The 27,305-nt window shown below is 42.6% G+C and overlaps 1 protein-coding gene across 2 annotated transcripts in view; it reads left to right on the forward strand.

Moving 5' to 3' along the window:
• The first annotated feature begins 1,926 nt into the window (after positions 1 to 1,926).
• The window catches only part of GPAT3 (glycerol-3-phosphate acyltransferase 3), a 70,013-nt gene continuing 44,634 nt past the window's right edge, over positions 1,927 to 27,305 (forward strand). Inside the window, exons 1-3 of one of the 2 annotated variants that reach the window (XM_007999116.3) lie at positions 1,927 to 2,018; positions 2,315 to 2,570; positions 10,665 to 10,731. In XM_007999116.3, the coding sequence (XP_007997307.1) occupies positions 2,430 to 2,570; positions 10,665 to 10,731 (208 nt within the window). In that variant the 5' untranslated portion in view covers positions 1,927 to 2,018; positions 2,315 to 2,429. Of the gene's footprint in view, positions 2,019 to 2,046; positions 2,167 to 2,314; positions 2,571 to 10,664; positions 10,732 to 27,305 lie in introns of those variants that run through there. The other variant, XM_007999115.3, reaches the window with a different exon arrangement.

Consider the following 27,305-nt stretch of genomic DNA (forward strand, 5'->3'; position numbering starts at 1 on the left):
TCACAATCACTTTCAACCCTGAAAAGAACCCATCTTACTGATGAGAAAGGTGAAGCACAGAAGCACTTGCTCAAACTTACATGTGTCAAGCTGGTGTCAATCGAAGACTCCAAATTCCATTTTATTACCATTGCACCATACAGCTGTGGAAGAATAATTCTTCCGTAACAGTTAAAACAAAACCAAAACCATTTTGTGGAGTTTGTTCATGAGCACCAAAAATCATTGGAGAGTGTGTGCACTCAGCTCACGCAAAGTTGTGTGTATTATCTCCGTTGTGGGGTAAACTTTGGTACAAGGATTCAGCCTTCCTTAGTCATCTTGGTTTGAGGAATAAAAGGAAAATAAGAGTTTTGCCTGAACATACGGTGTTAAATATGCCAATATAATCTTTGGAGTTTTGCACTAAATATATATAGTTTTTGGAAGCAAGGACTTTGGGCAGCTTTCGGTAGTTGTGTTTTCCGTGTTTTTCTAAACTAGCCAACCCATACAGAGGTTTAATTTTGAGAAACCAAGCTCCTAACACGTCTTTATTCATAATCTGTTTCTTTGTTTGTTTGTTTCGTTTTTGTTTTTTGAGACGGAGTCTCGCTCTGTCTCCCAGGCTGGAGTGCAGTGGCACGATTTCTGCTCACTGCAACCTCGGCCTCCCAGGTTCAAGTGATTCTCCTGCCTCATCCTCTTGAGTAGCTGGGACTACAGGCGTGCGACACCACGCGGGGATAATTTTTTGTGTATTTTTAGTAGAGATGGGGGTTTCGCCATGTTGGCCAGGCTGGTCTTGAACTCCTGACCTCAGGTGATCTGCCCACCTCACCTCCCAGAGTGCTGGGATTACAGGCGTGATCCATCGCGCCCGGTCCATAACCTGGTTTTAATCATCAGGTTATAATTTTTTCCGTTCTTAGTGCTGGAGGGGGCTTGTGACAGCTACCTGGCAGTAAGTACATAAGGCAGACATCTACATTATTTACAGAGGGGCTTCTCACTTTCTTGGCTCCCCACTTCCTCCACACCCTGGGCAGGGACCATTTTCTCTGCAATATTTGCTATCAACGCTGTTTCAATTCAGTTTGCTGGCCCTCCCAGTTTTTCCAGCTTGAAACAACACCTGAAAAGTACCTGTAAGATATTTTGGTCGAATTCAGCGGCAATCTGGAAAATCCCTTCTCAAAATCTCTTCTGCTCATTCTTAAAAATAGTTCAGGTCTCTAAGAGAACTGCAATGGAGTAAATGACATACAGGATTTTGCCCTTCGTTGCTCTGATAAGGGCTGGCGCGGTAGAAGCGCGGAGCCTGAATACCCAGGAGACACGTGTCAGCTTGGTGAATGAAGGCTTGCGCCGGCCTGGCATTTCTGCTACCTCTAAGCGCGGAGAGTATTAGCTGAATGGTAGGGGAAGGTGTGGTTGGAATCTTCTCCAGGAAGGGAATGACAGGTTTCTGTGCTAGGGAGATGGCGGCTCAATGGGTTAGGCGACGCGTGGACAGAGCTTCCTAGTCTCGGGATAAGCAAGATTGAGCCCCACAGCTGTAGGCCATGCGGGGAAGGAGGTGTGGGAGCCTGAAGCGGCGTACACGGCTACCTGGTGCGCTCTGCATTTTCCTGTCCTTGGAAGCCCTTCCCAAGAGTTCGTTTTACACCCACACAAACAAGACCTCAAGCGTCCCAGAAACGTCAGTAGTTCGTTCTGCGGGTGAAGAAAATATTAACATTTTTCAGATGAAAACTCTCCTCCTGAAAGGACCTTTGCTGAGTGCTGGGGGAGGCGGGGCGCGGGGAAGAACTGAGACCGCCCAGGAGGCTGCGGCGCTCCTGGGCTAAGTCCTGCCAGGGAGCTCCCCCGTTGGGTGACGGAGGAGGTGGGGCGAGGGCAGCGCGCAGAAATAGGGCTCTGGACACCTGAGTGCAGCCAGCCTCCAGCACAGCCCGCGGCCCGGTGCGAGCTCCGCCCGCTGCCGGTGTGCCAAAGTGCGGTGCTCCCGCAGGGAACCTGGCTCGGGAAGGGCCTCTGTGAGTCATCTGCTGAGTTGTCGCAATCACCACCCAGAGGAAATCAGGCACCGGGCGGGGCGCGTTCCCGGCTGCGTTCGCGCGCTCTGCCGCGCGGCGGTGTCCCTCCGCTTACCCGCAGCTGCGACCACTGGCTCGCGCTACCCAGGTCTGCGCACGCCGCGGTGGCTTCAGCCCAGACCTGGGCCGCCGGCGGAGAAGGAGTTAACTGACAGGGGCTAGGAGGAGCCCGGGGAGGAAGGAAGGATATTGCCGTAATTCTGAAAGTTTTTTTCCTTCCTCTCTTCCCCTCGCAGAGGTGAGTGCCGGGCTCGGCGCTCTGCTCCTGGAGCTCCCGCGGGACCGCCTGGGGGGACTGCTGTGGCGCTCGGCCCTCCACTGCGGACCTCTCCTGAGTGGGTGCGCCGAGTCATGGAGGGCGCAGAGCTGGCCGGGAAGATCCTTTCCACCTGGCTGACACTGGTTCTCGGCTTCATCCTTCTGCCTTCGGTCTTCGGAGTGTCTCTGGGCATCTCCGAGATCTACATGAAGATCCTGGTGAAAACTTTAGAGGTGAGTGCCAGGAGGGATGCAGCCAGCCCCACGCCGCTGCGGGCTCAGAACCCTGGGGTCCAGCTCTCAAGGTCAGTGGTCGCAGGTCAGGCGTGTGTGTGCGCGCGTGTGCATGCGTGCGTGCATTTCTGTTCCTTGCCCGCGGCAGTGCGAAAGTCAGCATCTCGGCTTCTTTCGCGAACCTGGAGGGATCTGGGCTGAAACCACTGGACCACTCTATTGTTCCTCTGGTCGGAAGCAAAAATCACTCCATTCCCTGAGCATCGTTATTATTTTACAGATTATAATAACAATGCGACCAACTTTTTGTATCAGAGGATTTGCTTATATCCATTATGCAGTGCAGTTTCCGCTTCACCCGCTTGTTTTTACAGCCCCAGGTTTCAGAGGTCCTTTTGTGTACTCAGGCATCCTGTTCAGAAAGGCATCATGTTCTTCTTTATGCCCAAGCATCATGTTCTTCTTTATGCCCAAGATAAGAGACCAATTCCTGGATGGCAGAAAGAAATTGTATTTTATTTTAGTGGAGTCATGGAAATTTTATCTAACTAACAGCACTTGAAATGCCATTGAAAAGGTATATATTCTTTGACCTCAGGTCTCCCTACCCTCCTGTTTCCAAATTCTGCAAAGAAAAATGTTAGATGGAAGTGGGCCTGGTAGAGAACAACTGCAGCTTACTCTTAGGGTTTTATTAAGTGTCAAAAGGCTGGGTAGGGTAGAGAGGGCAAGTGCTATCCCCCTTTTACAGAGAGGGAAACTGAGAGTCAGAGATCAGTGGTTTGTTTGAATTAACTGTTAGAAGCAGGAGTCTTTTTTTAAAAAAAAATTGTATGTATATAATTTATATCTACTTGTTTCAAAAAATATATATTTATATATTATATATACTTTTTATATATATATATAAGAGACAGCGTCTTGCTGTCTTGGCCAGGCTGGTCTTGATCTCCTGGCCTCAAGCAATCTTCCTGCCTTTGCCTCCCAAAGTGCTAGGATTACAGGTGTGAGCCCCACGCCTGGCCAGAAACAGGAGTCTTAACTGAGAAGAGGCCCTACAGCCTAGTGGTTAGGAGTAGAGATCCTGGATACAGGTTTGCTTAGATTTGGTACCAAAATTGTAGCTCTGTTTCTCAAAATGTGACCTTAAGGAGGTCATCTACTCTTGTGCCTCATTTTCTTTATCTATAAAATAGGAGTAACAATAACTCCTATTTCCACAGTGTTATTCAAATAAGTTAAAATGTATCAAGCACCTTAGAAGGCTGCCTGCATCTACTATATGAATGTTTGTTGCTATTAAAAGAATAATATGATTACTGAGATTCTAGCATTCCGCAGTGCCTTCTTATAAGTTTGGTTCCCATTTTTGTGACCTTGTTTTCTCTCTGCCCTCAGGACGTGGCTTTATCTGCTCTTCTTCCTCAGCTAATTGGGTGGCTCCCAGGTATACTTCTCTAACCCACTGGACACTGTCTTGTACCTGCTAGCCTCCTATATTGCCCTAGACTCTTGTTTGTGGCTATTTCTTTGCCTAGTCTTTGAAGTTGTATGTGATTCTTCATTCTCAGTGCTCATGCTTTTAAAGTTCTATTGTTTCTACTTGGGAGCTATTTCTCACTTTTGAACTCTTATTGACTTTACATTCTGAGCTTGGTCACATTATGCTGTGAATTTCTTAGCTGCCTCCTACTGTTAGACCTTCTTCAGAATCCTCTCCCATAGCAGATGATCCTCTTCAGCTGGTGTTCCGTCTTTCTCTGAACTCTGAAATGATTGAACTGTTCTCCCATACAGCAATGTCTTTTGGAATTTATACCCTGTTTAAGAATGGTTTAAGGTAAATCATACCCACTGGCTTCCAGGGGCTCACTCCTGTTTTTCTTTAGTGACTCAAGGTACAGCTAAGGGCAGAGGCCAGCTAGTTGCTGTCAACCTGGCAAATTATTGCGCCTGATAGGATGATCTCCAGTCCAGGATCTGACTTTCAGTTTGACAGGGCCACAGATTTTAATTTTTGTCCTTCTGCACAACTCCAGAGCTGAACTCCTTGTCAATCAAACTGTCAAGAATGCCAGTTTTCTAATTCTGGTGGGAGAAACTAGATAGCTTGGAAACTAGGTAGGTGACACATAAGGAACCCACCCTGTCTGCTGAGACTAAGTTATTAGGTCAAAGAGATGCTTGATGTATGTGGAATTTGAATACAGATTCATTGTGTGAGCCAGCTCTGATTTGTTGGCTGTGACTGCCTGGAACTCCTGTGGGAGCATCTGAGCTCATCAGGAAGGAGAGCTGTGATCCCATAGTGATTTCTGCTTTAGGTGCAGGAGGACAGTAACCCAGGATCTTCTATCCTTCAACTAGAACAGTGTTAGATATTTCAAAGACATTTCTGTTAGACTGGGGTTAATATGGTGGACTGCTTTTCTCAACTATAGGAATAATTCCTTAAGGGATTATGTTGATGTTTAGCATGAGAAAATCTTCAGTGCTGGACAAATACACTGCCTTTTTGTAGATTGCATTCAAGGCCCAGCCGTTGTATCACTCCGTGGCAAATTCTTAATTGATTTAGTTGTTTCTTTCTTTACATTTCATTCCCAAGAATATTCTTTGAGCTCTGATCATAATTGGATGTTTCTCAAGTTTCCTTGCTTATAATTTATGTACCATTTAAAAAGATCATTTAGTTTTGTCTATTATACGTTTACTTTGACAAGTTTTACTGTCAATGGGTTTCTTTCTCATGACCATAAATGCAAATTCTAGAAGTTGAAATGTGTGTAGGGTACCTTCTAAATTGCTGATTTTGATAATTGTTACTTGTTAACTCACTGAGCTTTATGCTCTTCTCTGACCCCTTCTTAACCCACTGGTTCAAGTAATAATCATTTATTGAGCACCTACTTCTACTTTCTTCTGCATTGCTGGGTATCTCTAGATGTATGCATAAGTCACTGATATGACAAGATACTTGAGGATAAGCCTTGAATACTTAGAATAAGTTTAGTGATTCTCCAAGTCAGTGATTTTCAAGGGATATATGATAATTTGTTGGATATGTATGTTAATATTACAGCTTTATATTTGAGGAAATTGTTTTAGGAATACAAATTATGAAAAGTAAAACTTGGCCAGGTGTGGTGGCTCATGTCTGTAATCCCAGCACTTTGGGAAGCCGAGGCGGGCGGATCACTTGAGATCAGGAATTTGAGACCAGCCTGGCCAACATGGTGAAACCCTATCTCTACTAAAAATACAAAAATTAGCCAAGCATGGTGGTGTGCACCTGTAATCCCAGCTGCTCAGGAGGCTGAGGCAGGAGAATCACTTGAATCTGGGAGGCACAGGCTATAGTGAGCCAAGATCGCGCCACTACACTCCAGCCTGGGTGACAGAGCAACACTCCATCTACAAAAAAAAAAAAAAAAAAAAAAAAAATCAGACTTAAAGCCATTTCTTTTGGTGAATTTTGGATAGCTACCTTTTTCCCTCCAAGAGGATTTGGAAATTAGGTGGAAAGATAACTTCATTGATAAGTATCTTTCAACTTTCCTGGGGAGGCAGAAACTCTGGGTTGTTAGAAGCCACTTTTGTACTTTAGGACCATTTTGCTGACAGAGCTGCCTCTTTTGTGATGCCTTGAGGCAGATATGTTCTGATATACCCCTGTAAGAGATTCAGAACGTCTGGAAGAGATATTCTGTCTTTGTATTTGGGTTGATCTGATTGGCTAGAAAAGCTAGCATAGTAAAAGAGAAATAACTATTTTTGGGGAGAAGCACTGGACAGTCTGGAAAAAAGTGGCCATTTCAGAGGCCTGAAATGTGGAATATAGGGAGGAGGAGGCTACTTTGTGGCCTGCTGTGTGGTAGGCAGGAGCTACATTATCTCCTTTAGCCTTTACAGCTACCCTTGGTATTGCCCCTGTTTTATTTTTATTTTATTTCTTTTTGTGAGACAGAGCCTTGCTCTGTCACCCAGGCTGGATGGAGTGCAGCGGCACAATCTCGGCTCACTGCAACCTCCCCCTCCCGGATTCAAGCGATTCTCCTGCCTCAGCCTCCTAAGTGGCTGGGATTACAGGCGTGAGCCACCATGCCTGGCTAATTTTTGTATTTTCAATAGAGACGGGATTTCACTATGTTGACCAGGCTGGTCTCCAACTCTTGTCCTCAAGTGATCTGCCCGCCTTGGCCTCCCAAAGTGCTGGAATTACAGGCATGAGCCACCCCGCCTGGCCTTGTCCCTGTTTTAGAGATGATGGAATGGATGCCCCAAGACGTTAAAGTCTCTTGTGTGAGATGATTACAGCCAGGAAGTGGCAGAACTGCAATTCAAATGTATATCTATCTAGCTGCAAGGCACAGGTATGTTTTTACTTTCAGTGGCGGGTCATCCTACAGAAGAAAAGGGTTTTCTAGTACAAATTCCCTTAGGCACTAAATGTCTGCTTCTTCAACCTTAACATTTGCATATCCTTTTTTTTTTTTTTTTTTTTTTTAGGCAGGGTCTCCCTGTCACCCAGCCTGCAGTGCAGCGGCATGATCACAGCTCACTGTAGCCTTGACCTCCTCAAGCAGTCCTCCTGAGTGGTTGGGACCACAGACGTGTACCACCATGCCCAACTAATGTAAAACTTTTTTTTTTTTTGGAGAGACAAGGTTTCACCCTGATGCCCAGATTGGTTCGAACTCCTGGACTCAAGCGATTTTCCTGCCTTGGCCTCCCAAAGTATTGTGATTATAGGCATGAGCCACAGTGTCTGGCCTAAAATGTGCTTATCTTAACACAGTAATTGTGTTATGCAGGTAGACCTTTAGAGCTATCGTTTCAGGAGACAGAATGCATTCTGTAACTTGTCTGGTGCCAAAACATGGAGTGCTTTTGAGCAGATCATGCTTTTTGAGGAATGTCACTGTATTAGTTTGCTAGAGCTGCCATAACAAAGTGCCACAGACTGGTGGCCTAAACAACAGAAATTTATTTTCTCAGTTTTGGAAGCTAGAGGTTCAAGATCGAGGTGTCAACAGGTTTAGCCTCATTCTGAGGCCTCTCTCCTAGGCTTGCATGTGACTACCTTCTAGCAAGAAGGTGTGGTATCCTCACATGGCCTTTTCTGTGCTCACATCCTTGTGTCTATTTGCGTGTCCAAGTTTTCTCTTCTTACAAGGACATTGGTCAGATTGGATTAGGGCCCACCCTGAGGGCTTCTTTTTAACGTAGTCACCCTTTGAAGACCCTATCTGTAAATATAGTCACATTCTGAGGTACTAGGGGTTAGAGCTTCAACATATGAATTTTAGAGGGACATAATTCAGCCCATTAACAGGAACAGAATACCAGCATTTTCCATCATATGAGCATGGAATAATAGTTCTAGTCTGAGGTAACTACTATTTGTATAAAATATAAAATCACTCGCCCACAATGAAAAAAAATGAGTCTGACATGAACAATGATTGACTGTTTACAACATTTTATTTTAATTATATCTTTGGTTTACTTACAAATGATAATAGGCCCTGAAGCTTTAAGTGAAAAACTATGGAAACAGTTACTTCAGTTGAGAAAAGCTGAGTGGTATTAGTCCAGAGTTTGAGAACTCGTGCGCTAAATCCGCAAAAGATAACAGGATGAGTCTTATGATTTAGTCACTTGTCACTGGAAGCTGAGAAGACTGGCCTCTATTTATAGGCTGTTTTCTAAGTGCAAATGGCATGTTCTTGTTTGGCTCTGTGGGTTGTTTTGAAGGGTCCTGACGTAGTCAGATATCATGCATTACTCCCTGACCTTCATGCACGTTTTAGGTTATTCTCTATCAGTTACGTTCTTATTTGAAAAAGTTTTTAACCTCTCGTCAACAAACTCTTTTGAGCCTAGCAATAACTGAGGTTTTTTGACTTGGTCTATTAATAAATCTGTCTCTGGGCTGGGTGCAGTGGGTCACACCTATAATCCCAGCACTTTGGGAGGCTGAGGCATTTGGATCACCTGAGGTCAGGCGTTGGAGACCACACTGGCCAACTTAGTGGAACCCCCATCTTTACTAAAAATACAAAAATTAGCTGGGCTTGGTGGTGGGTGCCTGTAGTCCCAGCTACTTGGGAGGCCGAGGCAGGAGAATCACTTGAACCCAGGAGGCGGAGATTGCAGTGAGCCGAGATCATGCCATTGGACTCCAGCCTGGGCAACAAGAGTGAAACTCCTTCTCAAAAAATAAAATAAAATAGGCCGGGCGCGGTGGCTCAAGCCTGTAATCCCAGCACTTTGGGAGGCCGAGACGGGCGGATCACGAGGTCAGGAGATCGAGACCATCCTGGCTAACACGGTGAAACCCCGTCTCTACTAAAAATACAAAAAACTAGCCGGGCGAGGTGGCGGGCGCCTGTAGTCCCAGCTACTCGGGAGGCTGAGGCAGGAGAATGGCGTAAACCCGGGAGGCGGAGCTTGCAGTGAGCTGAGATCCGGCCACTGCAGTCCAGCCCGGGCTACAGAGCAAGACTCCGTCTCAAAAAAAAAAAAATAAATAAATAAATAAAATAAAATAAAATAAAATAAATAAAATAAAATAAATAAAATAAAATAAAATAAAATAAAATAAAAATCAAATCTCACGCCTGTAATCCCAGCACTTTGGGAGGCTGAAGCCAGTAGATTGCTTGAGCTCAGGAGTTCAAGTACAGTCTGGTTGACAAGGTGAAACCCGGTTTTTACAAAAAATCTAAAAATTAGCTGGGAGTGGTGATGCGGGCCTGTGGTTCCAGCTACTCAGGAGACTGAGGTGGGAGGATTGCTTGAGCCCAGGAGGTCAAGGTTGCAGCAAGCCCCTGTCTCAAAAACAAAAAAAATCGTCTCTGCCCCTTCAAGGGTACTTATGTTCAATTATAATTATTACAATACTTTTTAGTGTAAGAGCCCTGGGGATTCTCTAGAATGAGAGACTTGAAAAGTTCACTAGCAGTTTTTGAACTATGATGTTAATAGTGAATAATTTGGGAAGTGTGTAAAAAATGTATAAAGAAAAAAAAAATCACATCCGGGTAGATTTTTTTATTTGCTAGGTACCTTCAAAACAACACAAGAGTTGTTTTCCAGTTCTTAAATTCCCTAAAATCTGTAGATCTTCATAATTATAACATTTTCCTATGCATCTTCATAAGTAACCATGTGGACAGACGATTTTCTGTAGTTAATGATTTCTTTTTCTTTTCTTTTTTTTTTTTTTTGAGAGAGTCTCACTCTGTTGCCTAGGCTGGAGTGCAGGGGCCTGATCTCTGCTCACTGCAGCCTCTTCCTCCCTGGTTCAAGCAGTTCTGCTTCAGCCTCCACAGTAGCTCCAGCATGCGTCACCATGCCTGGCTAATTTTTGTATTTTTAGTAGAGATGGGGTTTCGCCATGTTGGCCAGGCTAGTCTTGAACTCCTGACCTCAAATGATCCACCCTCCTCGGCCTCCCAAAGTGCTGAGATTACAGGCGTGAGCCAATCGTGCCTTGGTTAATGATTTCATTGAGTCCTTTCCAGCTTTCCAAGTCTGTGCTGCCTCTTTCTGCAAGCTTATTTCTGATGCATCTTTGAGTGTGTCCTACCCCTGAATGTCTAATTTGTTGTGAAAATACTTATACTTTATGCCCTACGTTTTAGGCCCTTATATGTGTCATCTTGTTTAATGTGACAGCAACCCTATGGGATAGGATCTATTATCCTTATTTTACAATGAGGAAACAGAGGCCTATAGGGAGTAAGAAATTTTAAACCCAGACATTCTTGATGCCGTGACCTGTACTCATGCCCCCCATGCTTCACAGCCTTCTCAGTGAGTAATTTATCAGGACACCCATGCATGTGAGGTGGTTGAGAAAGGGTAAATATTGTCCTTTCCACATTTTATTAGGGCATTATCAGTAACTGATATAAAAGTATACTTGGGACTTGGAATACTGCTACATCAGAGATTCACTGGGGTTATCTCTTTAGTTCAGATACTGTCACAGCTTGATGTGTAATTTCACTTGTGTATAATATGGTTGAAGTATTTTATGTTGTGTCTGTGGGACAGTTTAAATTAGTATTTCTTGTTTTTGAACAGTGGGCCACAATACGAATTGAAAAAGGAACCCCAAAGGAGTCGATTCTTAAAAACTCTGCTTCTGTTGGTAAGTTTTCCTTTTCATTATGATTGTTACCATATTCAAATTGCGTAGATGTAAACCTACCCAATTTGAACTTGAAATATGCAGAGAGCAGTATGTTCTATAGGCTTTGGATCTTTCATAATTCTGTCAGTGTAAAATAGCAGCTGCCTGAGTTTTCATGGACTTTTTATTGTAAAGGTGGTAATATGTGTTAGCTCATCTATGTGTTCTTATAGGTATTGTTTTCCTTTCTAAGGGCATGCATTTGAAGATGGCTGTCCATGGTTTTAAAGATGTAGTCAATGGCCAAAAGAAAAAAGAAAAAGAAAAAGAAAAAGGCTAATGGGAGTTCCTGCAAGTTAAAACCTATTATTGAGGTTTCATTAACCAACTTGTGATTCTCAAAGTATGTTTCTCAAAATACTCTTTTCTGCTGAAGGCTGATTGGTAATACATGAAATAAAAAATAATTTTCTTGTGAAATAAGCTTAGGAATCATCACATACTACACTTTCCTTTTGGAGAGTCTATTGCATACTAATAAAGGCTCAGAAGAGTCCTGCAATAAAGAAACATGCTTGACCAGGTGCAGTGGCTCACGCCTGTAATCCCAGCACTGTGGGAGGCTGAGGCGGGCAGATTGCTTGGGCTCAGGAGTTCAAGACCAGCCTGTGCACATGGTGAAACCCCGTCTCAACAAAAAATACAAAAATTAGCTGAGTGTGGTGGTGTGCACCTGTAGTCCCAGCTACTAGGAGCGGGGCTGAGGTGGGAGGATTGCTTGAACCGTGCAATTTGAGGCTGTAGTGAGCCGTGATCACACCACTGCACTCTGGCCTGGGCAATACAGTGAGACCTCATTTGGAAAAAAAAAAAAAAGTCAAACTATCAAATACTTTGTTGGAAGGAATTTATCTTCTGGAAGCTTTTCTAAAAGGAATTGTAGAAATTGTATTCTATAACGAGTTTTGGAAATAGCAAAATATTTGACTGAAAACATTGGAGTATTTTTGTATAATCGGATTATGATTTTCAAATGATTGAAGCAACTAGTAGAGCTTCATTGTGTATACTTAAACACCAAAATATTATCACCAATAACATTTTTACCAAGTCTGGATATTTCTGGCTATATTTTATCGTTTTTTTATTGCCAGATACCTTCTCTGAGATATAACAGATCTATAATTTTAAAAAATTATTCTGAGTTCCTTTAAAAATGTATGTCCTTATGATTTAAGGAAAGAACAAACTTTCTTGCTGGTTTTCTGTTGTGCTTGGTGAGACTGAGCTGTTGATCTTGAGTGAAAATCAGTGAGCCTTAATATATTGGGGTGATTGCGGTACATGTTTTGGGCCATGAATTTTAATTTAATTTAATTTTCTTATTTACATTAAATTAATTAAATTTTCTGCTTTTGAGACAAAGTCTTACTCTGTCCCCGACGCTGGAGTGCGGTGGCGAGATCTTGGCTCACTGTAACCTCTGCCTCCCAGGTTCAAGTGATTTTCCTGCCTCAGCCTCCTGAGTAGCTGGGACTACAGGCGTGTGCCACCATGCCCAGCTAATTTTTGTATTTTTAGTAGAGATGGGGTTTTACCATGTTGGCCAGGCTGGTCTCAAACTCCTGACCTCAAGCGATCCTCCCACCTCGGCCTCTCAAAGTGCTGGGATTACAGGGCATCAGCCATTGCACCTGGCCAGGTCATGAGTTTTAAAGGACACAAAGTATTTCAATTTGGCAGGTGATGGGATTAAAAAATCAGTAGATGAGAGGGTCCAGTAGCATGGGTTTAGTTTTTTTTTTTTTTTTTTTTTTTGCCTATGCAGAAATGAGAACTTTTTGAATATTTACACTTACTGGATTACTATTTTTATTGCAATCTTTGTCAAACATCTGCTTTTTCTGTTTTTGATCTTTGTCTTTTCCGTGGTATCTCCAGGAAAGAATGGAAGTGAACAGGAGGAGAAAATAGAAATCATAATATTTTAGAGTAATGCTGATGCCTGCAAAATTTGTCGTATTTTATTCAGAGTGTCTGCCCTTCCTTGTAGCCTGTGAAATTGGAAATTGACTCTCATAGTTATTGAACAACTGCAACATGTAGGGTTGACAAAGGATCCAAAGTTGATTAAGACATGGTCCCTGTGGGGAGATAGGCATTTCACAGACCACTGTGATAAATACTGAAATAGGTGCATAAGCAAAGGACAGTGTGAGATCTCATTTCGGCTCTGATATGTACTGCTTTCGTCTCTGCTAATCCCACAACTGTGCATGGTATGCAACTGTGCTCCCCTCCTGACTTGGTGCTTGGGTATCCAGGGGTACTTAGTACCAGCGGTATTAAGTAAGGGGTGTGTGCCCTGTTGATACATACTAGTGTTTGGAGTCATCTGAGAAGTAGTGTCATAATCCTAGACAGGCTGATAGAGGGTGATGATGAAACATTGAGTACTTGTGTGCTTGGCTGGTGCAGTTTTTGGCTTTGAGAGCACCACGTCTCTGTATCAAAGTTTAGGCAAGGGTCACAGGCAGGCCAAGGACCCCAGGAGTGTGGGTACAATTTTGAGATGTGTCTGAATGATATAGTCCTGAAAATAGATTTTGAGGAGCTGAGAGGGAGAGTTATGCTTATTTTCTGCACTGAAAAACTTCCTTCTGCTGCTCTTTCATTTAGTGAAACACACTTTTTTTTTTTGAAATGCATTTCAAGTCTCCCCAGTTAAATCCCTCTTGCATTGTATTTCTTCTGTGCTTTTATTGAATAAGCCAATTGAAAGGTGAGCCTAGGCAAATTGTTAACTGTGGTTAAATAATTCTCTTCTGTCTTTGGTCATATTCTGCTGTGTCTTTTATTTAAAAGCTATTTAATTTGTTGAGCTTCAGATATGATTATGGGTAAATCTTGTTAAGAAGTTATGTTATTGCACTTTCACCTTCCTCTTCTTCTTCTTCCTTTTTTTTTTTTTGAGATGGGGTCTGGCTGTATTGTGCCAAATTCCTGGCCTCAAGCAGTCCTCCTGCCTCAGCCTCCCAAAGTGCTGGGATTACAGCCATGAGCCATAGTGCTAGGCCATACCTTACTCTTCTAAGCTTAAGGACTTTTCCTCATTGTTAACACAAAAAAGGGTAAATCTTTTTCCCCACTTCAAGTAACTATTTTATTCTGAGCATTAAACTTCAGTGGAGAATATAGTTACCCTTCTAGCCTAGTTTTGTCCCCTGAAAGCAGAAGTGCTAGAGCCACAGCATAGAAGGCTAGAACAAGAAAATACAAGAATAATGGCTTGTTTGCTTCTTTTTATCAGCTGTGCTTTTGTTGCTCCAGCCACAGGACAAATGCATCTCCTTGGACCCTGGGACTTGGTCTGACTGAGATCTTAGCAACTTTTATTTTAGCCTGTTTTAAGTATACAAAGGATCATTTGACTTTTAAGAGGCACCAGCCTTACTCTTTGGGCATCTGATTTTCAGGGATTATGATGCTGTTAGGTTTGAATTTGAATTTGGTTCATAGCTTTGATAGTAATTGTGATTAATATTAGTAATTATGTAATTTTAGTGACTCAAGATGAATTCTACTCTAATTGCATTATGACACTAGGACATTTTGAATGATTACCATGAAAAGTCACCAAGCATGAATAAAGGCCTGCATTTACCTGGGAGTGAGTCATAAACACCACAAATACATAGAGGCGGTAGCTTGTCCTTTGGCATTGTTCCCTTAGAGGGTGATGCTGGCGTGACTCAGCATTGTTGGCCACAAAGTGCACGCAACCACTGCAAGTCCTACACCATCCCCTGCTCCAGCAGCACCGCACACGAAGACTGTGGTCGCATGGCCTGCTGTTGATTTAGCCCCCGTGCTGAATTTCTCTCTGCCTTGTATCTCATGCCCCCAAGTCTCTTTTGCCCACCTAAACACTCAAAAAGGAGAAGGTACTAAGGTGGAACTTCTGTTGTTATACCTATTCAGAGAGAATTCAGGTTGCCTAACATGGCCCTCTAATTTTACTTTGGGAATTTTTTTCTGTGAGGCAATTGACTACATGAAATCCTGTATACATTGGTTATATGAACATTAATAAAATCTTATACATTCACGGAAAAATATAGGATCATATTTTGTGACAGAAGTTTGAGAAATATGAAGTCAGGTGGGGTCATGCATGCCTATAGTCCCAGACACTTGGGAGGCTGAAGGGGGAGGATCTGGAGTTTGAGGGTAGCCAGGGCAAAATAGTGAGACCCATCTAAAAAAAAAAGAAAGAAATTTGAGGAATATTTTTATACACTTATTTTGTTTTGGGCAGGCTGTTTTTGATAGTCTAAATTAGCTAACTTAATTAATGGTGTACACTCTGTGAATACAAACCAGTATGTGTGCCCTCAAGAATATGAAGTATAATGCATCTAATGGGGTTATTTTATTGATACAATACAGGAAGTTGTCATATATATATATGTATATGAAACATGTATTTGTGTGTGAAATATATAAACTTGTCTCATATATATGAAACATTATGTATTAGTATGTAAAATATGTATTATTAATACATAATATATATTATTATTTTTAAGACAGTGTCTCACTCTATTGCCCAGGCTAGAGTGCAGTGGTGCAATCTTGGCTCACTGCAACCTCTGCCTCCCGGGTTCCAGCAATTCTCCTGCCTCAGCCTCCTGAGTAGCTGGAATTACAGGGGTGCGCCACCACACCTGGCTAATTTTTGTATATATTTATTATTATTATTATTATTATTTTTTGAGATGGAGTCTGGCTCTGTTGCCCAAGCTGGAGTGCAATGGTGTGATTTCGGCTCACTGCAACCTCTGCCTCCCGGGTTTGAGAGATTTTCCCACCTCAGTCTCCTAAGTATCTGGGATTACAGGCATGCACCACCATGCCTGGCTAATTTTTACATTTTTAGTAGAGATGGGGTTTCACCATGTTGGCCAGGATGGTCTCAATCTCCTGATTTCATGATCCACCCACCTAGGCCTCCCAAAGTGCTGGGATTACAGGTGTGAGCCACTGCGCCCTGAGTTGTTAAACTCATTTTTGGGGGTTAAATTTATATTGTAAGCATAAAAAATAGAAAACCCCAACCAAATAAAACATTAGTAATCATTCAGCTAATGTTTATTCTGACAAATAGAACTAGTTATATATGAATGGAAGATAGGTACCTTCTTGAGGTGTGATTTGATGGTTATCTGCTCCAAAACAGCTCCATTCAGCCTGACCAGTGCCTGGAATTTAAACTTAAACCTGTGGAACAAAGGAGTTTTTAATAAAAATACATTACCTCTTAGAGCTGGTTTTCTCAACCTCAGCACTACTGATACTTTGGATTGGGTAATTCTTTATTGTGGGGAACAGTCCTGTACAATGTGAGATGTTCAGCGGTATCTCTGGCCTCTACCCAGTAGATGACAGACAGTAGCACACTCCCATTTGTGACAACCAACAATGTGTGCAGACATTGCCAGTTGTCCCCTGGGGGCACTTCTCTCCCCTTCCCTCACCCCACCCCTGCTCATTTGTGAATCACTGCTCCTAGAGAAGAATGCATTAGTGTATTGGTACCCACTGTCGTTAGCATTATTTTAGTTTTCTAACAAGTAGGCCCTTGAAGGAGCAGAATATGATTTCTACAGTTTTTGGGGGTTGATTTGGGGAAGAATGGAATGACAAAGTAAGGCATAGGTGGGGGTGGTTAGATGAGCAGCAGGGTTAGCAGATGGTAGAAGAGGAGGCAGGTTCCTTAAGGAAAGGTAGAAGCAGACAAAGAAATCTTCCTTCAAACTTTGCCTCATTATCTAATGAGAACATACTGGTCTATTTTGGAGGGAGCTTTACTTAGTGGATTAGAGACTGGCATATAGCTGTGCTTTATGGACTGAATGTCTATGTCCCCCCTCCCTAAATTGATATGTTGATATCCTAACACCCAAACCGATGGTATTAGGAGGTGGGGCCTTTGGGAGGTAATTAAGTCATGAAGGTAGAACCATAATGAGTGGGATTCGTGCCCTTATAAATAGGGGCCCCAGGGAATTGTGTAGCCCCTTCCACCATGTGAGGACACAGAGAGAAGATAGCCATCTGGAAATCGGAAAGAGAGCCCTCACCAGAGCCTGACCCCACTGGCCCCCTGATCTTAGACTTCCAGCCTCCAGACCTGTGGGAAAATAAATTTCTGTTTTTTGTAAGCTACTCGGGCTATGGGACTTTGTTATAGCAGCCTGAAGTGACTAAGGCAGTGCTCTAAACCTCTGAAACTAAATGACTTAGCATTTAACTTTGACCACTGATGAATGAGCAGGATGAAGTGGTTCTGGCCGGAAATGAGAAGGTAAAAGGTCAGATCAGGGCTATGGTCTTGTAACTGCATTGCGAAGTGATGGGTGTGAAGAGAGGGAAATAAGCCTTGAATCACAGAAAGGAAGGCTCCCATCTAAGGAAACTAGCTAGGACATTCATAAAATGTCTTGAATTATTTTTTAGATTGTTTTTCTTTTCGAATAGTGGTAACAACATGGATAATATTCCTGTGCCTTACTTCTATTTTCAGTGAAACTAGTTTTAAAATTTTCTGTCTCTAGCACTAACTGCTGAAGTTCTGGTTGGTGATTTAGCTGCATTAGTCCAAAGCTCCTCAGCAGCTTGGAAGAGGGTACCTGCATCTCAGAGTTGTGGAGTTTTGAAAAGGTTGAGTGAGAACTGAGATTCAAAGATTATTTGAGGCCCGGTGCAGTGGCTCACACCTGTAATCCCAGCACTTTGGGAGGCCAAGGCAGGTCGATTGCTTGAGCCCAGGGCTTTGAGACCAGCCTGGGCAACATGGTGAAACCCCGTCTCTACAAAAACTACGAAAAATAGTCAGGCATGGTGACTCAGGAGTCTGAGGTGGGAAGGTCTCTTGAACCCGAGAGGTCAAGGGTGCAGAGAGCTGAGATCGCACCACTGCACTCCAGCCTGGGCGACAGTGAGAACCTGTGTCAAAATAAATAGACAAAACGAAACAAAACAAAACGAAATGAAATGAAATGAAATATTTGAGAGTGAGAAGATAATAGGATCAGACAATAGTCCCTTATAGTCAACTCAAGAATACATAGCCTTTTATTTATTTATTTAGGGAGACAGGGTCTCCCTCTGTTGCCTAGGCTAGAGTACAGTAGTAAGGACCACTATTTACTGTAGCCTTGACCTCCCAGGCTCAAGCTGTCCTCCCACCTCATCCTCCTAAATAGCTGGGAGACCACAGGTATGCACTACCAAGCCTGGCTAATTTTTTCCTTTTTGCAGAGGCGGGGTCTCATCATGTTGTCCAGCCTGGTCTGTAACTCCTGGGCTCAGGTGATCCTCTCGCCTTGGCCTTCCAAAGTGCTGGGATTAAAGGCTGCCTGCCTTATTTATTTAGGGAAGTTCTCTTCACTGTTGGTAGGAGCAGACCTCTTAGCCAGTATCTACCGCACTGAAAATCCAGCTTGTCATTTTAGAAGTATTTCCCAAACCAGGCTCCCCACCCTCTGTATATCTCCTGGTCTCTTTATCTCCCAGAGAAAAATCTCAATTAAAACTCCAAAGCTTCTTTATTTTAAGAACCTGTCAATAATAGTAATCATAGTCACCACCATTTGTTAAACATTGGCCCCACTCTTCCTAATTATTTATTATATATGAGGGGGTCTTGTTAACCATCATTTTACTTGCTCTACATTGCGTGGCTGGTCAAAGGCAGCTTGAAAAGAATCCCAGTTTGTCTGTTCTACTCAAATGCCCCTGTTACCACTTCCTACTACTCTCTTACTATGCCTTCCTTACTAGCTCCTCTGGGCCATACTTTCTGATTCTCCTTTTGATGTTTAAGGTGACTCTTTTACACATGGAATGGAAGCTCCCTCTTCTTTTCTTTTCTTTTATTTTCTTTTGAGATGGAGTCTTGCTCTGTCACCTAGGCCGAAGTGCAGTAGCGTAATCTCGGATCACTGCAACCTCTGCCTCCTGAGTTCAAGTGATTCCCCTGCCTCAGCCTCCTGAGTAGCCAGGACTATAGGCGCACGCCACCATGCCTGGCTAATTTTTGTATTTTTAGTAGAGACTGGGTTATGCCATGTGGCTAAGATGGTCTTGAACTCCTCATCTCAGGAGATCCACCTGCCTTAGCCTCCCAAAGTGCTGGTATTACAGGTGTGAGCCACCAGGCCTGGCCTCCTCTTCTGAGAATTGGCTTTGTCACTGTGATATAATAAGAAACATGTATTGGACTTCTGCTGCCTCTCCCTTTCCTGGCACATAGGTCCTAAAACCTTTGGCATCTCTGCAGTGATAAGTGATAGTATCTTTGTATATGCTGTTGAGATGACTGGTGGCTGGGAGCTCCTGGATAGCCTCAGGATGGTGGCTGATTGCCAGGGGAGCCAAACGTGTGATTACAGGGTTGGAACTTTCAGCTCCCCTCCATATTGCTCCCCAAAGGGCAATGGTTTAATCGATCATGCTGATGTCCTGAAGCCTCCATAAAAACTCAAAAAGACAGGGTTTAGAGAACTTCCAGGTTGTTGAACACATCCAGGCCTGGTGGGAGGTGTACCCCAGCTTCATGGGAACAGAGGCTTCTGTGCTAGGGACCCTTCTGAACCTTGTCGTCTGTGCAGTCTTCATCTGGCTGTTCATTTGTATGCTTTAAAATATCCTTTGTAGTAAATCAACGCTAGTAAGTAAAGTGTTTCCCTGAGTTCTGTGAGCCATTCTAGCAAATGACTGAATCTGAAGAAGGGGCTATGGGAACCCTCAATTTATAGCTGGTAGATCAGAAGTACCAAAGGCTTGGACTTGCAATTGACACCTGAAGTGGAGGTGGTCTTGTGGTCTTGTAGAACTGAGCCCTTCATTTGTGGGATTTGACTCTAACTCCAGGTAGATAGTGTCAACATTTAATTGAATTATGGGACATCTAACTGGTGTTGAAGAATTGTTTGGTGTGGGAGAAAAACCCATACATCTGGGGTCACAGGAGTGTTCTGTGTTGTGGTGAGAGTATAGTAGAAGAAAAGTCAGTTTGGTTTTTTCTTATTATGTAGTCACTTACCAGGAAGCTCATAACAGTTTGTCCTCAAGTCGTCAATGACATTTTTGAAGAAACAAATCTATTAAGAATGTTTAGCATTACAATCAAAGATACTATACATAAATGCCAAACCACAAGGCTGACATTTTAAGGGAACTGATGGTTCATTTGACAGTGGAGTTTTATGAATAGTTCTGTGTTGTGGGATTTCTTGTTTAATCAAATTAGCTGTGTCCAAATCAACAGAGTTAATGTGGGCTGCCAGCCAAGATGTGGGTCAACTGTGTGTTGAGTGGGTTGTTTAAATGTTAGTCATTAAAATGGAACTCTGTTGAGACCATTCTGGCCAACATGGTGAAACCCTGTCTTGACTAAAATACAAAAAAATAGCTGGATATGGTGGTGCACAGCTGTAATCCCAGCTACTTGGGAGGCTTAGGCATGAGAATCGCTTCAACCCGGGAGGCGGAGGTTGCAGTGAGTCGAGATTGCACCACTGCAATCCAGGCTGGGTGACACAGTGAGACTCAGTCTCAAGAAAAAAAAGAAAAAGAAAAAGGAAAAAAAAAAAAAAAGGAGGAACTCTGCCTGTTGTTCTCAACACTGGTGTTTGTTTTTTTTTTTTAGTGCTAACTGACAACTGATTAGTGTCCACAGCTCCACCCCCTCCCCCATTTATGCATCAAAATTCACAGTTAATTATGTGGCTAATACTTATATTTGGGGTTAAAATTTTCCTATTTTATAATCAGCATTGATTATTTTGTAAGTTTTTGGAGAACTACGGGAATATGTAATGATGAAAAACGAAATAGATTTTCTCATCTACCTTTCTCAAAAAAAAAAAAAGTAAATTTATTGCTTCTAGCCTGGTATTTTTCTTAGTCCACTCAGGCTGCTATAACAAAATACCATAGAGTGGGTGGCTTATAAATAAGAAACATTGATTTTTCACAGTTCTGGAGGCTGGAAAGCCCAAGATCAAGGCCCAGCTTCCTATTTGTACAGGTTTATACAGAGCTGTCCTTTTGCTGTAACCTCACATGATGGGGGGAATGAGGGATCTTTTTAGGACCTTTTTTTTTTTTTTTTTTTTTTGAGACGAGTCTCGCTTTGTCGCTCAGGCTGGAGTGCAGTGGCTCAATCTCGGCTCACTGCAAGCTCCGCCCCCCGGTTTCATGCCATTCTCCTGCCTCAGCCTCCTAAGTGGGTGGGGACTACAGGCGCCCACCACCACACCAGGCTAATTTTTTGTATTTTTAGTAGACATGGGTTTCACTGTGTTAGCTAGGATGGTCTCGATCTCCTGACCTTGTGATGCACCCACCTTGGCCTTCCAAAGTGCTGAGATTACAGGTGTGAGCCACCACGCCTGGCCTAGGACCTTTCTTATAAGGGCAATAGTCCCATTCATGAAGGCTCCACCCTCATGATCTAATTACCTCTCAGAGGTCCCACCTCCAAATACTCTGACATTGGGGATTAGGTCTCAACACATTAGTCTTGGCAGATACGAACATTTAGTCTATAGTGGTACTTTTAACTTGGTTTTAATAACTGAGAGATGCTAGCAGAAAATTACTCAGTTATAAAAAAAAGGGGAGGGGTGCAAATTATTCTGTTACAAATATGCAAACCATGTAGAAATGGGAATATTGAAGTTACCTTTATTTTAGTAAAGCTTTTGATTCTATTGTAATCCCAAGTAACAGGGTCAGCAAATCCATTCTGCCTGTTCCCTTGCCATCATCCTGGCAGACATCACTAGTTGATGAAATCTGACTCTAACTCAGGGGTATCCAGTCTTTTGGCTTCCCTGGGCCACGTTGGAAGAAGCAGTATTGTCTGGGGCCACACATAAAAACACTAACACTAACAATAGCTAATGAACTTTAAAAAATTGCAAAAAAATTTCATAATGTTTTAAGAAAGTTTATAAATTTGTGTTGGGCCGCATTCAAAGTGGCCCGAAACAAATTTATATGCAGCCCACAGGCCATGGGTTGGACAAGATGCCCTAAACTGTGATATGGCCTCAGAACTCTTTTATGCAATCCAGTAGACAGCTACTCATGTCTCACTGTTTTGGAGTTGGCCTTTGCACCACCTCTCATCTGGAGGACAGATAGGGGTTCTCATGCTGTGTACCAGAGTGGGTCACTAACTGAGAGTTGGGGAACCTGTTGAGTAGCTGGGTTTTGGCATGCATTTGATTTTATTGTTTGAGGTAGTATTGATGAATTTGACATAATGTAAAGGGCAATGTAGTTGATTGGAGACTCTTAGAGTTTTAAACAATGTAGGAAACCGGATTTTAAAGTCATCTTGATTGGGTGTGGTGGCTCATGCCTGTGATACCAGCACTTTGGGAGGCCGAGGCGGGTGGATCACCTGAGGTCAGGAGTTCAAGACCAGCCTGGCCAACATGGTGAAATCCCATCTCTACTAAAAATACAAAAAATTAGCTGGGTGTGGTGGTGCATTCCTGTAATCCCAGCTACTAGGGAGACTGAGGCAGGAGAATCACTTGAACTGAGGAGGCGGAGGTTGCAGTGAGCCAATATCATACCACTGCACTCCAGCCTAGGCGACAGAGCAATACTCTGTCTCAAAAAAAAAAAAAAAAAAGTCATCTTGATAGTTTTGATGAATGAGCCATCAGAGAGCAGAACTGCTTTCAAGATTGTTTACCCATAGATGATGCTCTAAAATGGGATTAAAAAAACTGGGCTGGGTTATGTGATAAAGGCGTGCCACATAATGGCAGAGGCAGAGGTTTAGACAACCAGACGGTGAAAAACAAGGCAAAACATAGAACCTAAAAAGATGCAGCAATGCATATCAGAACCAGCACATACATACCAGAACCACACAGCCATGACTGAACCACTCACCCTGGTTTCTGCATGCAGTATGAAAGGAGATCATTTTGGATAGGGGACATTAGAAAATGTTTTTTGGTGGATATGTTGGTGTTGAAGCGGCCATGTGGAGATGGATTGGGATTAAATAAAGTGAGAAGACTGTCTAAACTGGAGGGATGAGGGAATAACTTAATTAGCAATGGGAGTGTATTTAGTTTAAAGAAGGGACGAAACATAGAAATAAAGTTGTAGGTAGGCAAGATTGGGTTCTGGAGGCCCTAAAAACAAAGCAGTTTGGCTTTGATGTAAAAGCATAGATAAACCCAGGTTTACTGTTCATATTAAGGGTGGTAAAGAGGAAATTCTGAAGCCTAAAAAATGGTTAAGAGATCTGTGAATCTGTTAAATGAGATCTGTGAAAGCTGATTACTGAATTTAGAGAAAAACCAAGGGATGACTCATATTAAGTTGGTTAACTAAGTTGGAAAGAGGAAGCAAACCCACGGTTTCTCAAATTCTTAAGAGGTGGAACAAAAAGATTGGCTTAAATGGGAATAAAAGAATTATATTGTATATAAGAAAAAACTTCTTATTAGCAAAAAATGATTAGAAAACTGGACCAGATTAGCAGGTAGATTATATGAGATCTTTTACAAGTAGGATAAATAGTTCAGAATTTTGGGAGAGGTATAAGTTATATAACAAAGCTCTTTTCATTTTCTTAACAGTGCCTGGTCATCTTGGTTATAAAACACCTCTATAAAAATTTTAAATGTCTGTTTATTTTTAAATCCTTCTTTAGGCAGTGTTTATAATTGTGGGACTATCTCATGTGGATTACTTAGTATATCGCAGATAAAGCAGGAAAGTTTTTTTTTCTTTTTTTTTTTTTGGCGATGGAGTCTTGCTCTGTCACCCAGGCTACAGTGCAGTGGCCCAATCACTGCAACCTCCGCCTGCCGGGTTCAGGTGATTCTCCTGCCTCAGCCTCCCAAGTGGCTGGGATTACAGGCGCATGCTGCCACGCCCGGCTAATTTATTGTATTTTAGTAGAGATGGGGTTTCACTGTGTTGCCCAGGCTGGTCTCGAACTCCTGAACTCAGGCAATCCGCTTACCTCAGCCTCCCAAAGTGCTGGGATTACAAGTGTGAGCCACTGCGCCCGGAGAAAGCAGGAAAGTTCTTCATCACTTCTTTTAATCTGCTAGCGAGTATCAACAATCCTTTCATTCTCCTTTGCCTTTTCTTCTTTCTCTAAAAGGTTTTGGTAATGAAATTTCCCATTTTTCTCTGTCCTCTCACTGAAGCTCCTGGGACCCATGCATTCTCATATGAACAAAAACATGAGGGGGGCAGGTGGCAAGGCATGCTTTGTACACAGAAGGTTGGGGAGATGGAAGTAGATAACAGCGCTTCTGTTCGTTGAAAACAGGCTTTTGGGCTCAGAGAAAGTAGACAGCCAATTGGACTTGTGATTAGACAGACTCCTTTTCTTGGGTTGGAGTAGGAAAAAGCCAGTGATGTCTGGATGCCCAGGGAGCAAGCAAAACCTTCAGGCAGGAGCTTTGGTCTTTGTGAGGCAGCCTCAGAATAGTATAGTGGAGGCTCCACTGTGGACCCCTTCACTGACTTTTCTAGACCGGGTGCTTGGTGTTCCTGCTCTCTTCCTCAAAGCTCTGTTTCCCCCCCCCCCCCCAAAGATTGGGCTGGTGAAAGAAGAGCTTTGATTGCCTAGAGGCCCATGAAGTTTCCAGAAGGTCCCTCAGGGAGCAAACCAATAGACCTTTACATCTTCTGTAATTTCTGAGGAATAGCTGGTGAACAAGAGCAAGACGAAAGTGCGACGTGGCCTGTTTTTCACCAGTTTGAGCCTCAGCATTTCTCCCTGGGGTGGGTGGGCCTAGCCTCCGAGCTTCTCTGGTATGGTGCCCAGGCAGCCCGTACCTGCTCATTTCTTATTTATTTTTGTTTAAATTTTTTTTTTTTTTTAAATTTAAGTGACATCACGGTCATACGTACCTGCTCATTTCACCTGAGAAATAGGAGTGGACCCTGAAGCATGAGGATGCAGGGGATACTGAGGACAGATTTTTGTGGGTGGGATACTTTGGCCCCTTTACCTTTGAGTATCTGGGAAAAAGCACTCTATGCAGAGGACTGTAACTTGGAGGAATACTGGTGATACAGTTTGGATGTGTCCCCGCCCAAATCTCATGTTGAAATATAATCCCTGGTGTTGGAGGTGGGGCCTGGAGGGAGGTGATTAGATCACAGGGGTGGGTTCTTATGAGTGGTTCAGCACCGTCCCTGTGGTACTGTCTTCATGACAGTGAATGAGTTCTCGCAAGATGTAGTTATTTAAGTGTGTGGTACCTCCCCTCCTTCTCTCTCTTGCTCCTGCTCTGGCCATGTGATGTGCCTGTCCCCGCTTTTGCCTTCTGCCATGATTGTAAGTTTCCCGAGGCCTCCCCAGAAGCAGATGCTGCCATGCTTCCTGTACAACCTGCAGACCCGTGAGCCAATTAAACCTCTTTTCTTATAAATTACCCTATCTCAGGTATTTCTTTATAACAATGTGAGAACAGACTAATACAACTGGCATCAGGCCTTTTCAAGAAGTTAATGTATTTTGGAGACAGTGTATACACATAGCAGATGACACCCTTCTTCAAGTTATTAGAGAAAACAGCACATGGGGGGTGATTTCTAGTATCCTTTTGCAACCAGCAGTATTCTCTTGGTTTAAGTGGAGAGAAACTGATAATGAATTCCAGAGGCTATCATTTTAACATAACAAAACAGAATTTTTTGAAAAAAGGAGATTAATGCCAGAAAGAGATTACAGGCTTTGGCTATGTGTAATTAATAACATGCTTGGTAGAATATGTAAAGTACTTAAAAAGTCTTTGCAAGGTGTAAGTGCATGTTCCTTTTTTTTTCAAGATTGGCAAGCTTTTTAGTTGTTAAGCTGATATCTGTCAGTGTATCATTCATATCCCTTCTTCTTCTTGCCTCTGCAATGATGTTGACACAAATGTGCTAAAATAAAATAACATCCTCGTTTTCACTGACTCATTGTCCAAATCAGTGAGTTTACTTGCCAGTGTGTAGGCCGACCCACATGACCTCCCACAAATAATATCAAGTGTGTGATGTGAGCAGGGATTGCAAAATTAGAACATGTGCTGGTATTCAGCATCTGATGTTCCACTGGCGTCCTGCACAAAAAGTATAAGCCCAATAGTGCTAATCAATAAAGAAGCATCAGGTATTTGTATCAGGGTTTGTGTGAAGGAGAGTTAAAAACAGGCATTTTGTAATTGAGAAAGATAACATAAATAATGTCCTTTTTCTTCCCTTTTTGGGTTAAAAAAAAAAAAAGAAAGAGAGCATTGCCTTGCCATTCCATCCTTATCTCTGTAGGACAAGGCATCTATCATGTTCTTTAATACAAGCCTGATTTAATTTTAGAAGTTTGGAAATGATATTTCGTAAGTTTGATATAAATTGGTCATTTTTTGGTCTTTGCTTATAATCATTTAAGACAACCCCTTATGTAATGAATGGAGTCATGAGCTCACGGAAAATAAGAAACAAGACAACAGAGTTCTACTGATGTGAAAACTGAGAATGATTTCAGGGAAAGGGGCATCTTGTAGAAGAAATTGTAAGCAAAGGCAGGAGGTTAGGAGAGCCTAGGAGATATTAGACACCCAATAACTGATTTCTAGTTATTATATATATATTATATACTTTGGCTGCAGCTAGAAGGCATGAAGATGAGTTGGGCATGGATGGACTTGAGATTGAATATGCAGGTTTACATTAAATCCTAAAAGGCTTTAAGTGAATGCCAGGCTATGAAATTCATTCCTGAGAGGAGGAGATCACAAAGTTTTGAAAAGATGAATCTGGCAGTTTTATGAAAGTAGGATTAGACAGGATATGTGTGGGGGAAGTGGAGAAAGGAGGCGGAGTAGACAGGAGGACATTGTGGAAGATAATGGGGGCTTGAACCAGAGCAGTGGCATTGGTGGAGTTTCCTAGCAGCCGTATAATAATGTGAGCCTGGGGAAGAAGTCAGGACTATAGGTACGTATTTGGGAGTTATTTGCAGAGGGTGAAAGTTGAAGTAGTAGATTTAATGAACTCACAGAAAGTGAAAGACATTTATAAGGGCTGGAGAAAAATTCATAGAAAGAGGGCAGGAAGAGATGAATGAACGAGACAAAGATCAACGAGGAAAGAGAATAAGAGCAGAGAAAATGGAAACAGAGAGAGAGAGAGAAAGAGATAGAGATAGATAGATAGATATAGATAGATAGATAGATAGATAGATAGATAGAGATAGATAGATAGGTAGATACTTCTAACTATATATATATATTCTCTCTCTCCTCATTCTTCTGTCCACTGCTACTCTTGTGGGCTATATTTTTCTCCCAAGAATAATAGAAGTTGTCTACCAACTCCTCTTCAGAAACAAAAGTATTGAATGTCTTATCTGTAAACTGTGCTTTTCTGTGAGTTAGTAACACATATGAGGCGGGGGATTATTAGGGGCTTCTAAAGCTAACACAGAAATTAAGTATTTTATGTAAGATTTGGAATGAAAGGGTAACACTAGTTATCGGGAGAAC

Source organism: Chlorocebus sabaeus, chromosome 7, assembly GCF_047675955.1.
Source record: "Chlorocebus sabaeus isolate Y175 chromosome 7, mChlSab1.0.hap1, whole genome shotgun sequence".
NCBI classification, from domain to species: domain Eukaryota; kingdom Metazoa; phylum Chordata; class Mammalia; order Primates; family Cercopithecidae; genus Chlorocebus; species Chlorocebus sabaeus.